The sequence below is a fragment of the Oncorhynchus gorbuscha genome, linkage group LG05 (assembly GCF_021184085.1).
Source record: "Oncorhynchus gorbuscha isolate QuinsamMale2020 ecotype Even-year linkage group LG05, OgorEven_v1.0, whole genome shotgun sequence".
NCBI lineage: Eukaryota > Metazoa > Chordata > Actinopteri > Salmoniformes > Salmonidae > Oncorhynchus > Oncorhynchus gorbuscha.
In genome coordinates, this window is record NC_060177.1 from 11,731,108 (window position 1) to 11,746,208 (window position 15,101).

The 15,101-nt window shown below is 44.5% G+C and overlaps 1 protein-coding gene across 1 annotated transcript in view; it reads right to left on the bottom strand.

Moving 5' to 3' along the window:
• The window catches only part of LOC124035413 (TP53-binding protein 1-like), a 32,082-nt gene that overhangs the window by 12,922 nt on the left and 4,059 nt on the right, over positions 1-15,101 (bottom strand). Inside the window, 10 exon segments of the mRNA XM_046348863.1 lie at positions 3,144-3,248; positions 6,084-6,150; positions 6,948-7,139; positions 7,528-7,644; positions 9,729-10,852; positions 10,885-11,153; positions 11,966-12,153; positions 12,250-12,341; positions 14,204-14,330; positions 14,565-14,740. Coding sequence (XP_046204819.1) covers positions 3,144-3,248; positions 6,084-6,150; positions 6,948-7,139; positions 7,528-7,644; positions 9,729-10,852; positions 10,885-11,153; positions 11,966-12,153; positions 12,250-12,341; positions 14,204-14,330; positions 14,565-14,740 — 2,457 coding nt within the window.

The following is a 15,101-nucleotide window of genomic DNA, read 5'->3' on the forward strand; positions in this document are numbered from 1 at the left end:
TGAGCGTTCAAGAGCCAAAATGGCTGCCGTGCATCACCCAGAGGGGCGCTACACATGGATGGGGTGAGTCCCTACACTGTAAAGCACTTTCAGGACTAATAGAAATACATGTATGCACATATAAATATACCATGCCTTCAGAAAGTATTCATATCCCTTAAATTATTCCACATGTTGTTGTGTTACAGCCAGAAATAAAAATGGATTAAATACATTTGTTTTCTCACCCATCTACACACAATACTCCATAATGACAAAGCGAAAACATATTTTTTGAAACTTTTGAAAATTAAATACAGACATCTCTCATTTTACATAAGTACTCACACCCCTGAGTCAATACTTTGAAGAAGCACCGTTGTAGCTCAGTTGGTAGAGCATGGCGCTTGTAACGCCAGGGTAGTGGGTTCGATCCCCGGGACCACCCATACGTAGAATGTATGCACACATGACTGTAAGTCGCTTTGGATAAAAGCGTCTGCTAAATGGCATATATTATTACATCTGTGAGTCTTTCTGGGTAAATCTCTAAGAGCTTTCCACACCTGGATTGTGCAACATTTGCCTATTATTATTTTCATAATTCTTCAAGCTCCGTCAAATTGGTTGTTGATCATTGCTAGACAACCATTTTCAGGTCTTGCCGTAGATTTATGTCAAAACTGTTACTCAGCCACTCAGGAACATTACCTGTCTTCTTGGTAAGCAACTCTACTGTAGATTTGGCCTTGTATTTTAGGTCATTGTCCTGCTAAAGGGTGAATTCATCTCCCAGTGTCTGGTGGAAAGCAGACTGAACCAGGTTTTCCTCTAGGGTTTTCCCTGTGCTTAGCGTCATTACATTTACTTTTTATCCTGAAACTCCCCAGTCCTGAAGCATACCCATAACAGCCAGCACTATGACTGAAATAGAGTGGTACTCAGTAATGTGTTATGTTGGATTTGCCCCAAACATATCACTTTGTATTCAGGACAAAAAGTGAATTGCTTTGCCATATTTTTAGCAGTATTACTTTAGTACCTTGTTGCAAACAGGATGCATGTTTTGGAATATTTTAATTCTGTACAGGCTTCCTTTTTTTCACTCTGTCATTTAGGTTAGTATTGTGGAGTAGCTACAATGTTGTTGATCCATCCTCAGTTTTCTATCACAGCCATGGAACTAACTGTTTTAGAAGTCACCATTGGCCTCCCCATGGTGAAATCCTTGAGCAGTTTCCTTCCTCTCCGGAAACTGAGTTAGGAAGGACAGCTATATCTTTGTAGTGACTGGGTGTATTGATACACCATCCAAAGTGTAATTAATAACTTCACCAGGCTCAAAGGGATATTCAATGTCTGCTTTTTTTCTCTCTTTTTTTTTTTACCAACCCTGGTGGTTGAATCTGTCTGAAATGTTATGCTCAACTGAGGGACCTTACAGACAATTGTATGAGTGGGGTACAGAGATGAGGTAGTCATTAAAAATGATGTTCACCACTATTATTGAACACAGAGTGAGTCCATGCAACTTATTATGTGACTTGTTCAGCACATTTTTACTCCTGAACTTATTTAGGCTTTCCATAACAAAGGGGTTGAATACTTATTGACTCAAGACATTTCAGCTTTTAATTTTTAATGACATTATGGGGTATTGCGTGTAGGCTGGTGACAAAAAAAGATACATTTAATTAATTTTAAATTCAAGCTGTAACACAACATAATGTGGAGAAAGTCAAGGGGTTTGAATACTTTCTGAAGGCAATGTATATAAACTTACAGAACGGCTGATATCATCCTTTGCCAAATGTTAATAAAGGTTTCAATATTGCCTCTGTAGTCCTGTAATGGGAGGACCGAGAAGCAGGTCCAACTAGGGCTGTGGTGTGTTGTGTGGACATCTTGAAAAAGACCTTGTTATAACACCTCGACAGGACAAAACCAAACAGAGACTCCATCTCTCTAAGGGGGCATGAATGGTACCCAAAATAGCAGAGAAGTAGGTCTCTCTCACACGCACGCACACACACTCAACCTACTTCCTGAATTCTAAAGATATACCAGGACAGGTAGAGGGCTGTCAAGGTCAAATGGACACAAGATTGGAGCAGACAATTAATGTCCCTTGTTTATCTCATACAGAGAAACTCTAATTAATAGCATGGGTGTTTATTTGCTTTAAATCACTCAACACAACAGGCACTTAGAGACAGGCGACTATTTGAGCTAAACAACTATTTCCTTAATAATGCACACAGCTTTTGCTCACTTGCATAGTTAATTCACTTCTAGCATTTTAATAAATGTTCTTCATTTTCTGCACTAATGTGTTATCATTTACACACCGTCACATTTCTGTCTTAGTATGCCTCTATTTTGAGAAAAAAATATATAATTATTCTCCTATTTGACTGTGCAATTTTGGCAGTTCTTACTTTCGCCACTAGTGTGGGATCAGCTGACTTCTAGGGTTCTGTACTCCAGGAGTTGACTGTCTTTGTGTTTGCCAGTTAGCTAGCAGTTCTCAGCTGTTAGCAGCCAACGGCAGTTTCTTAATGCTGATAGCAGTTTCTTAATGCTGATAAAAACAGATGACTGACGTACATTTTTCAAGTCATTACTGAATTATTCAATGTAACAAATCAAACATGAAACCTTGTAAATAAGTCATCGTAACCTTGTAAACAATTAATTTAGACCCAGCGTTTATTTGAAACAGGCGTATATTTGCTGAAATGTGTGCCACTGCCCGGCTTTTAAAATGGACAAGCTACTATTTGAGACTAGGTTTAATTGAAGTTTTACAGGACTTTAAAACAGAAGGGATACTCTGAGGCCACAATAGACATTAGGCTTGTGTTACTACTAGGCTGTCATTTCAGCCAGCAGGGAGAGCTATTATACTGGGAATCAACTGACTATACTTCAGGTTGGCACCAAATGCTCAGAGACAAACCTTAGTTTTTGAAGGCGTGCTGAAAAGAACTATCCTTCTCATGCATCCGAAGAGATCAGTCTGAAACTGGGAGGTAGCCTACAATCCAAATTTGTCCACTAAGAAACGCTTGTTTTAAGGTTTGCATTGCGCAACATTTTTAAAATGATGTGCCACACTGACCTGATGAACACAACCCATGTCAGAGGCCATACGCGTTGTTTACCTGACAGGGGTTCCAGGGTCACTGGGATGGGCCTCGGCCTGGTCCTCCATCACCTGTCTGTGGGCCTCCCTCACCCTGCTGAACACAGAGGGGCTGGGCAGGGGGCTGGGGACAGGAACACTGGTCATACAACAAGCCAATAAAATGTCATGAAATTGCCTTGCAATGCATTATTCTCCATTTCCTTGGGGAAGAACGGAAATGTGTCTTTATACTAGAACCAAACCCCCTGAGACACACACGCGGAGACACCCTGAGCAGTCCCTTACTAGAAGGCAAAACAGCAGGAGTCGGCATCTAGGATACGGACACCAGCAACCCCCCAGCGAATTCAAAACTACTTTCATAACCCGAGTGTCAACTCAACTGTGCATGGTAAAAGGATGAGCACTCACCACTCACCCAGAGACAGCGCTCCTAGTGGCTGGAGACTAATGCAGGGAAACTTAAATCAGTTTCACCAAATTTCTATCAACATGTTAAATGTGCAACCAGAGGGGGAAAAAATTCTAGATCACCTGTACTCCATACACAGAGGCATGTACCAAGCTCTCCCTCCATTTGGTAAATCTGACCACAACTTTATCCTCCCAATTCCTGCTTACAAGCAAACATTAAAGCAGGTAACACCAGTGACTCGGTCTATAAAAAAAAGTGTTCAGATGAAGCAGATGCTAAACTACAGGACTGTTTTTCTCAGACTGGAACATGTTCCGGGATTCTTCCAATGGCATTGAGGAGCACACCACATCAGTCACTGGCTTTATCAATAAGTGCATCGAGGACGTCGTCCCCAGTGACTGTACGTACATACCCCAACCAGAAGCCATGGATTAAAGGCAACATTCGCACTGAGCTAAAGGGTAGAGCTGCCACTTTCAAGGTGCGGGACTCTAACCCGGAAGCTTACAAGAAATCCTGCTATGCCCTACAACAAACCATCAAACAGGCAAAGCGTCAATACAGGGCTAAGATTGAATCATACTACACCGGCTCCGACACTCGTCTTATATGGCAAGGCTTGCAAACTATTACAGACTACAAAGGGAAGCACAGCTGCGAGCTGCCCAGTGACACAAGCCTACCAGACAAGCTAAATCACTTCTATGCTCGCTTCGAGGCATGCAACACTGAGGCCATGCATGAGAGCATCAGCTGTTCCGGACGACTGTGTGATCACGCTCTCCGTAGCCGACGTGAGTAAGACCTTTAAAAAGGTCAACATACACAAGACTGCGGGGCCAGACGGTTTACCAGGACATGTGCTCCGGGCATGTGCTGACCAACTGGCAGGTGTCTTCACTAACATTTTCAACATGTCCCTGATTGAGTCTGTAATACAAACATGTTTCAAGCAGACCACTATAGTCCCTGAGACAAAGATCACAAAGGCAACCTGCCTAAACGACTACAGAGCCGTGGCACTCACGTCCGTAGCCACAAACTGCTTTGAAAGGTTGGTAATGGCTCACATCAACACCATTATCCCAGAAACTTTAGACCCACTCCAATTTGCATACCGCTCAAACAGATCCACAGATGATACAATCTCTATTGCACTCCACTTTTCCACCTGGACAAAAGGAACACTTATGTGAGAATGCTATTTATTGACTACAGCTCAGCATTCAACATCATAGTGCCCTCAAAGCTCATCACTAAGCTAAGGATCCTGGGACTAAACACCTCCCTCTGCAACTGGATCCTGGACTTCCTGACGGGACACCCCCAGGTGGTGAGGGTAGGTAGCAACACATCTGCCACGCTGATCCTCAACACTAGAGTTCCACAGGGGTGCGTGCTCAGTCCCCTCCTGTACTACCTGTTCACCCACGACTGCATGGCCAGGCACGACTCCAACAGCATCATTAAGTTTGCAGATAACACAACAGTGAACACCGACAAGATAGCCTATAGGGAGGTCAGATACTTATTTTCCACCATGATTTGCAAATTAATTAATTAAAAATCCTACAATGTGATTTTCTGGATTTTTTTCTCAATTTGTCTGTCATAGTTGAAGTGTACCTATGATGAAAATTACAGGCCTCTCTCATCTTTTTAAGTGGGAGAACTTGCACAATTGGTGGCTGACTGAATACTTTTTGCCCCACTGTATATATTCATGTACCTACTACCTCAATTGGGCCGACCAACCAGTGCTCCTGCACATTGGCTAACCGGGCTATCTGCATTGTGTCCCGCCACCCACCAACCCGTTTTACACTACTGCTACTCTCTGTTCATCATATATGCATAGTCACTTTAACCATATGGACATACTACCTCAATCAGCCTGACTAACCGGTGTCTGTATGTAGCCTCGCTACTTTTATGGCCTCGCTACTGTATATAACCTGTCTTTTTACTATTGTTTTATTTACCTACCTATTGTTCACCTAACACCTTTTTTGCACTATTGGTTAAAGCCTGTAAGTAAGCATTTCACTGTAAGGTCTACACCTGTTGTATTCGACGCACGTGACCAACTTTGGTTTGATTTGATACAAACCATGGAAACCAAATGACCTGACAAAGTCAGGTAATACATGTATACGTAAATACATTTAAATATATGCAAATAAATGCAAATGTCAGCCATGATCTTTCAATGACGGTTGTAACATACTGTATTAAGCATCTTTGTATATATACACATTATTCTATAATATTCTCAACAGTGCTCTTATTTGGGGTACAGAGTTGTGAACAAAAAGGCATCCCAGTATGACAAAAGTATGAAAATGTATGCACACACACTACTGTAAGTGGCTCTGGATAAGAGTGTCTGCTAAATTACTAAAATGTAAACAAAATAATATTAAATGAAGCTGAATCGTGATAATGAGATGTAAAAATCAATTTGGGACACAGTCAAATCCCAGGCAGGGGAAAAAGCTTGAAATCGGGCTGCCTTGCATAGAAACCAAAGCGGGTTACCTGGTTACAGCCTTGACAACGGTGGTAACCTTGGAGACAGAGCCTTCCTCGTCAGATTGCGGTGGCTCTGGGAGGAAAAGAAAAGTGTTTAATTTGGCGTTTTGGGGGGTTGAACAAAAGAAATGAACAAACAAACTGAGACGTCTATTCTTGCAGTAAAGGTGTGAGAGTCAGCAGATGTCACATTTCTATACATCAATGGATACGCTTCAGTAGTCATATGAAACCCGTTTAATTCTATGTACACAGTTGTTGGATATTGTTTAATGCTGTTTGCATTTTCTATGGACCACCGTACCATCTGAAAGATAGTCCCTTGTCCCTCCATGGTATCAACACACAGATTCACAAGAAAATAACATACAGATGTCTTGAACATCCATAGGCAAACAAATAGGTCACATACATGGTCATATCACGTTTAGAAACAGGCATTGGAATATAAACCACTACAACAGCTATAATTCCTATTCCATTGGTAATTACATGGTAACCCAGCAGGCCTTAATGAGGAATGTTATTTATCTTGTCTTTTCTAGATTCTAAACAGGCCAAACACTTAGGTAATGACACCATAATGTCTTTGTATTGTGGATCTTTATTTGATTGTCATGTTTCCCCCACAGCTCCCTATGCTGGGATCTCCACTGGGCCAGTACTGACTGGCAATTTAGAATTACACCCACCTGTGTGGTCTTGTTGTGACATTGATTGCCATTGCCTTGCACGCTGAAGGGCTCATACCCCAAACGTTCGTGCGGCAATAAAAATGTCAATTTAAGTTTATTTACCGGAGTGCTGTCCTATTTCTGTTCTTTGAATGCGGTAATAACACATTAATAATCAGCCTATAACAGCTCTTACTCTGCAGGCTGAAGTGTTCTGAGCTGCCCTCCTCCACAGGGGTCACCAGCTTCATCCGCAAACTCAGTTTCCCATCAGCCCCGTCGGCCGTGTCCTCGCCACTCTCCCCTGCCGTGATTTCACTGGTCGCCATCGCCGTCTCCGTGGAAACATCACCCACCGCCGCGGACTTCTCAGAGAAGGAAGTCATGTCTGAGGAAAACAAAAAGAGCCGACGACCACCACGATGTAATCTGGCTCAGATTAGAGCCTCTCTGGGGGATCCTACTAGGGAACCATGATATTGGAATGATGAGGTGAGGTGACTGGGAGAACAACTGTTTGTGTAAAGGGGGTGGGTGCGACATAGAGAGAGAGTATGTGTGTGTGTGTACCTGAGTGGGTGAATCGGAGAGAGAGGGTGAGTGTGTGTTGATGTATGAGGGCGAGTGTGAGTGTGTGTGTGTGTGGGATAGAGAGTGAGTGTGAAGTGATGTGTGAGACTATATAGGTTGGTGGTTAGAATACTTTGCTTCAGTTCACATGGTAAAGCTGGCTATGGAGAGAGCCAGTTGATAGTATTTGAGGGGGAGGAACCCACCAATCGGAGTGCTGTGTCTTGGTGTCTGCTTCAACTGGCTGATCAGAGGGGGAGTGGCACTCACACGAGGGCCAATCAGCTCGCCTTCTTTGGGGAGAGTGAAGTGGAATGGAATCTCTGCAGAGGACAAATATTAATACAAACAAAAACCATTACGATCTCTGAACAGACTGAAATGATGACAGGCTTATATAGCCATGGTAGCCCAATGGATTTACTGCAGGGACAAAACACTTTGAATTCAATAGAGTTGGCTGAGTCTTTTATCACCGCCTTCCCTTCATGGCCACTGATCTGAAGGGACACTGACACATGAAAGCAACTAGATGAAAATCTATCAAATCTTTCAGCTATCAGTGGTCAGCAAGCAAGCACATGGGGGGGTCTACTTATTTATTGAATCACTTCAAAAGCTGTTAAATCAATAAGAAAAAATACACGTTTTTGAACAACCCCACCATCCCACACATGCCCCTGGTGACCTACCCCACACATGCCCCTGGTGTTCCCCACCACCCCATCCTAAACATACCCCTGGTGTTCCCCACCACCCCTTCCATGCCTTCCTCCTGGATACTCCAACAGCCACCCCCCCCCCTAAAATCTAATCTAGAGTCGGCTCTCTATTCCGCAACAAAGCCTCCTTCACTCACGCCGCCAAACTTACCCTAGTAAAACTGACTATCCTACCGATCCGACTTCGGCGATGTCATCTACAAAATAGCTTCCAATACTCTACTCAGCAAACTGGATGCAGTTTATCACAGTGCCATCCGTTTTGTTACTAAAGCACCTTATACCACCCACCACTGCGACCTGTACGCGCTAGTCGTCTGGCCCTCGCTACATATTCATCACCAGACCCACTGGCTCCAGGTCATCTACAAGTCTATGCTAGGTAAAGCTCCGGCTTATCTCAGTTCACTGGTCACGATGGCAACACCCACCAGTAGCATGCGCTCAAGCAGGTGTATCTCACTGATCATCCCTAAAGCCAACACCTCATTTGGCCGCCTTTCGTTTCAGTTCTCTGCTGCCTGTGACTGGAACGAATTGCAAAAATCACTGAAGTTGGAGACTTTTATCTCCCTCACCAACTTCAAACATCTGCTATCTGAGCAGCTAACCGATCGCTGCACATAGTCTATCGGTAAATAGCCCACCCAATTTACCTACCTCATCCCCATACTGTTTATATTTATTTACTTTTCTTCTCTTTTGCACACCAGTATCTCTACCTGTACATGACCATCTGATCATTTATCACTCTAGTGTTAATCTGCAAAAATTGTAATTATTCGCCTACCTCCTCATGCCTTTTGCACACAATGTATATAGACTCTTTTTTTCTTCTGTGTTATTGACTTGTTAATTGTTTACTCCATGTGTAACTCTGTGTTGTCTGTTCACACTGCCCAGGTCGCAGTTGTAAATGAGAACTTGTTCTCAACTAGCCTATCTGGTTAAATAAAGGTGAAATAAATAAAAGAAAGAAATAAAAACATACCCCTGGTGTTCCCACCCCACCCCAAACATACCCCGGGTGTTCCCACCCCACCCCATCCCAAACATACCCCTGGTGTTCCCAGCCCACCCCATCCCAAACATACCCCTGGTGTTCCCAGCCCACCCCATCCCAAACATACCCCTGGTGTTCCCACCCCACCCCATCCCAAACATACCCCTGGTGTTCCACCCCACCCCATCCCAAACATACCCCTGGTGTTCCCACCCCACCCCATCCCAAACATACCCCTGGTGTTCCCACCCCACCCCATCCCAAACATACCCCTGGTGTTCCCACCCCACCCCATCCCAAACATACCCCTGGTGTTCCCACCCCACCCCATCCCAAACATACCCCTGGTGTTCCACCTCATCCCAAACATACCCCTGGTGTTCCCCCCATCCCCCATCACAGACATACCCTGTGCCCCCCCATCCCCCAACCTCGGTCTACACACAATATATTGGACAAAAACAAACTTCTATCTACTTCATGGATTCTTAGTCTTTCATCATTTCCTTGTGTCCTCGCTCCTCAAAACACATTGGAGGTGAGGGAAGAAGGTCTGAGGTTCCTCCCCTCTGATCTTTTCCTACAATGTGTTTTGAGAAGGAAAGAAAGAAGAGAGGACACAAGGAATCAAGGAAATGCTATTGAGTCACCTGATATATCCACAGGCATCGAGGCCTCTCACCTCCAGAGCTGTCACTGAGGCTCTTGTCTCTGAGCCCCTCTGCTTCCCTAGACCCTTCCTTATCAGCCTGGGTGAGTCCGATTGGTACCAGCTGGGTGTCCTTTAGCTGTGACCCTGTGCCATTGGACGACACTGACCCCCGCCGGCTTGCCACTGGCTGAGACGTGCCCATGTTAGACGGCGACTTCACTTCCTTCTCCAGTAGCTGGGAGCCCTTCTCACTCTCCTCCAGCACAATGATGCTGCTGCAGCTCTCCTCCTCTCCTACTCCTCCCTCGCTCCTGGAGTGCGAGACAGGGAACTTCCCTATTTTTTCCTCCTCTTCTTCCTCCATGGGCTCTGGAGAAAGCACCTGGCTCTGAGAGAGAGACAGATAGAGGCCTGAGCCCTCGGGCCCCAACGTGCTGTCGTGCTGCTTCTCTCCCCCCTCCTCCATCCCTTCTTCATCTGCTTTGTTTTTCTCCTTTGGGCTGTTGGTAGCAGTGCCTCCACGCTCCTGCGATAAAGACTGTATGGATTTAGACGGGTCCCTGTTTTTCTGTGAGCTCGTCGGGCTTCCCCCTCCTCCTGCTTCTCCTATGTCTCTCCTTCCTCCTCCATCTCTTCTGGAGTCTACACAAACACCTGGACTCTGAGAGAGAGCCTTCACTGATCCCACGTGAGACATCTGTGGGAAAACAGACTGGGATTGAGACTGAGACAGGGAGGCTAAACTACAGGCAGCGCTATTCGAGGAAGAAGGCGTCTCCTGCACACAGCTGCTAGGGGTGAATAAGTCTATGGTTTCAAGCTTCTGTTGGGAGGAAGGAGAGGGGGAAGAGGCCTTGGCATCCTGCTTCTGAGAACTCTCTGTTTTCGTCACATTGATACCATCGTCGCCTATATTCATGTTGCGTACATTCAAGGTTGTCTGTTTGTGCGTGTCAGACTTCTGTGAAGTGTTACATTCCTCTCTCCTGGTACTTTCCCCACTAGTCTTCAGTAAGTCAGGCACCTGAGGAACTTTAGGCAAAATGGCAGGTGTTTTTGAGTCAGAGGGGACCCCGTTACTTTCCCTCTTCTGGCTGTTACGTGAAATCACAGAGTCACTGGTGTCTATCCGTAGGCGTCCGTCCAGACCTTCTTCTATCTGTGTAGCCTGACTGTCCTCCTCGACATCCTTCCCCCAGCCTGCATGGAAGCCTGCTGGGCCAGACTACAGCTCTGAGTATTCACAGACAGCTCCAGTTGGAAAGAATCAGTCACAGAGTGTTCTCGGTCAGTTGTTGTGGGTGCTTTGGACTGGGCGGGTGCAGCGGCCATCTTGGGTGAGCTTGAATCCAGTGCTGTGGGTTGGGATGATGATGTCACTTTCCTGCTGTGCGTCTCTTGTGGAGCTATGCTACTGCTTCCAGCCTCTTGGCTCTGGGTTGGGACAAATACATCCTTTGGAAAGGGAAAAAGAAGAAACTAAATTGGTGTTTTATGAACCTATAGGACTTAACCTGATTGAATAATGAGATTCTTGATCATCATAATAAACCAACATAATCCATAATAAGGGAAGAATAAAGAGAGATAAGGGTAGATCCCTGGTCTCCATTTATGTGGTACCATGTGGCTCAGTTGGTAGAGCACAGCACTTGCAACGCCAGGGTTGTGGGTTCAATTGCCACGAGGGGACTAGTAGGAGAAAATAATAGTAGGAAAATGTATGCACTCAATACTGTGAGTCACTCTGGACAAGTGTGTCTGCTAAACCACTAAAATCTGTGAATTTTAGTGGTTTAGTGGAAACATGTACTTATGACATGTGGTTGTTCCACCTAGCTATCTTAAGATGAATCCACTAACTGTATGTCACTCTGGACAAGAGTGTCTGCTAAATGACTAAACTGTCAAAAAAAGAATACTAGGCTCATCCATACTGAGAAGACGTCATCTAATGCACAATTTGGTTGTTCCCCACCATGCTTTCATTTTGGTACAGCCCAAACCCTTACATGATTATCAGCTGTTGTCAAACACACATTGGTCTGAGTTCCTACTACATGAAAAGCCATGCGCATGACATCCAGGAATTTAAAGCAAACTACATTTTCGAAATGACTCATACTATAAAACATGATATTTTTCACATTCCCAAACAGCCTACTATTTAATACGCAAAAACGGATAACCGGACACGGCCATTGAGTTCAGTGCTAACTGAATCTATTTTTCCCCCACTATCTGGTCAATGGATTAAAGATACGTACATGAGAGAACTCAGGCTGGGTAGGCAGAGAGAGGGTCCTCTCCAACACAAAACCTGGGGAGTTCTGGGATACTGGGGTGGATGCCAAGGGGTGTGACTTAGGAGCTGGGTCCATGTCCATTGGCTCCTCCTCCTTACCATCCGATTGGGCCTCCGGAGGCATAGACGTGTCCATTGGTTCGTCGGCACCTGCGGGGTTACCAGAAGTCTATCACTGAGTTCTATTTTTCAGAATAGAAACTAAAACAACTGACATGTCAACTGGATAAAATAAAGTTTAGTTACCCAGTTCATTTTCTTGTCCTGTCGGTGAATTGGGGACGATGAAAGGTGTTTGGCTCAAGTTTTCCTGGGTGGGTGCTACAAACTCAGAGTTTCTATAGGAAGGGAAGGCAAAGATGAATGCAACAATCATTCTTCCTCTGATGAGGACAAAAAATAAATCGCTGGCTATGTTCAGTAGGGACAAAACGTTTTGAAATGGTAAAGTACTACCTCAACTTGACCAATTGGAATACAGATTTTCCTATTGTCCTACTGAACACAACCCAGGGCAAACAACAGGGCAACTACTCCAGGGATGCAAACTCGTGATGGGCCCAAAAAGGTGACACTTTTTATTTGCACTGAAAACATGCAAAAAAAATCCCTGTCAGGGGGAAAAGCAGGTTTTAACTAATTAAAAACAACAAATAATATGATCTACATGATCAGTATAAATATTGCACTTGGGAAAAAAATCTTCTTAAAGTAGAAATATAATGCCTGTTTGTTTCATTTTATTTTTGCTCTATTATAGTGGCCAATATATACATCGATCAAGTGATCAAGGTTACGTGTGCAAAAATAACTTTCACCGAGTAAAAAAATATATAATCCTCCCTCACTCACACACACATGTGTTACTGTCAAGTTCAACACAACAAAAACAATATCTTTGGGCTACACTGAATAGTGTTACATTATACACTTTCTGCCTGTGGACATCTGTTCTACAATGTGCCAGGAAAAGTGAGAGGGAAAAATTAACCACATACTGTAGAGGGGAAACATTAGTTAACATTTCACACAGATTTCCAGGGTCCAGTAAGCAACTAACGCGTTATAATTTGAGGAACGGCAAGGAGTCGAATATCAGTTGATACTATAGCGAATTGGTTAGGTTACTAATGTTAGCTAGCTAACGTTAGCTGTCTGACTTTATTAGCAAGCTCATTTTCACACCAGAAACTCAATTGCTTGATCAGATGAGTTGACTAATGTTGCTCAATATTTCTCTGGCTAGTGTTGGTAAAGTAGGGGTAGAGCTTTAAAACACAGACGTGCATTATGGGTAACGTAGTAAGTTAACTTTCGGTTTTGAATGTAATTGTGTGTGACGGGGATGTAGCCGATGTCATAAGGTGAATGCACCAATTTGTAAGTCGCTCTGGATAAGTGCGTCTGCTAAATGACTTAAATGTAAATGTAGCCGGACTGTTTTGCTCCGTTTGCCCACTATTTTATTTTGTCATTCGGACTACCTCAAATGATGTACAAGTTTTAATAAAAGCTAACTACTTAAGTGGAATTCCAGGCTAACACGTCATTAGCAGAGGATAAGATCCCCAAATGTGAGAATTACCCCAGAGCATCCATACATTGCTCTGGCCTTGGAGCTAGACTACGGTCTGGAGGGGAGGAAAGAAAGGTAACACTAGCTAACGGATAATTCGATCCAGCTAGCAAGATACATAACAATACTAATACTTATTCCACCACACTCTCTCCCTCACCTCAAACTTTCCAAATGCCAGTTGTTTTCCGGTTAGAGCTCATGAAATACGCTTCATCACCTTCTCACCCAGTCTCCGTGGTCAGGCTTCTCGCCTAACGTACCTCTTCTTTCTCGTTCAAGGGGCGCGCTGCTGGAACTGGCGCGCTGCCTTTCCAGAGCGCGCGCTGATGCTGTAACTAGTCAATTGTTTGTCTCCTCTTTCTTCAGTCGCGTGCTGCGCTGCATTCTATTGTTATGTAAACGATCTGCTGAGCCTTGGATACAGACAGTATTGCTCCAAACGCGCATCACTCGATCGTTACAGCCAGTAGTGATCCAACCCCCCCTCATCTGATCTATAAGAATCATGTAGGTCACCTATTTTGGCTTCAAAACGGCGAATCTCACCTAAAGGTGACTAGTTTGCATCCCTGCAACTCAGTGGGAGTGTGCAGTATAGTGTTGAGGCAAGAGAGGTCTTACTGGGAGAGGCTCTCCTGCACCAGGGTGCCCTGCCCAGAGAGGTGCAGCAGACGCAGGGTGTGGGCAGGGGTCAGGGTGGGCACTCCTTGGTTCTCTGCCTCTGACATTGTGCTGTCCACCCCTGTGCCTACAGAGAGAGAGGGAACTCCATTATCATCTGTTAATTTTGTGATCAATTGTTCATGTCAACTGTTGATAACAGTAGTGACTCTGCTCGCCTTCAAATTGTTTTGTGAACAACAGACAACACTGGTTTTAACCCTTCCAACAAGAGCTGCTCAAACTGGAGAAGTGCTGTAAGCCCTGGCAGTATATGTCTATAACACAGACAGATAGTTGGGTGGATAGATGGACGGCCCACCTGTCTTGTCAGTGTCGAAGAGGTCCTCCTGAGAGGACAGCAGCTCAGAGTCGTCCCCTTTGGGATCCTGGTCCTCGGAGGCCTGCAGGCCCTGGGAGTGGAGCAAAGCCTGGACACTCAGTTCCCGGCCGGCACGACCCAGGGGCTCCGACGAGCTGCTAGAGCTCACCTCCGACCTGGGGCAAGAACCAGACACTTTATTTAACTAATGCACAATTCCAAATCAACGCTTAGACCATTTATTTACTTCTGGAGATCTGAGAGACGTTGATGTGTAAAGCAATATGGTGAACATTCCACCTAGCCTATTGGGCAAGTTAGACTCATTACCATATTGCTTACATCTATCAAATCTTCCCAGAGCTCCACAGGTGCATAAGATATTGTCTAGGAGTCGATTTGGGATTGAGCAACAGAACTAGCATGTGTAAATCTTTGAGGTATGGATCGATCATTTTGGGGCCGAATCCTAGCTTTATAAAATGACTACCAATGTCCCACTAACATCAATGTGTGATTCATGTGAATCTTCCAATT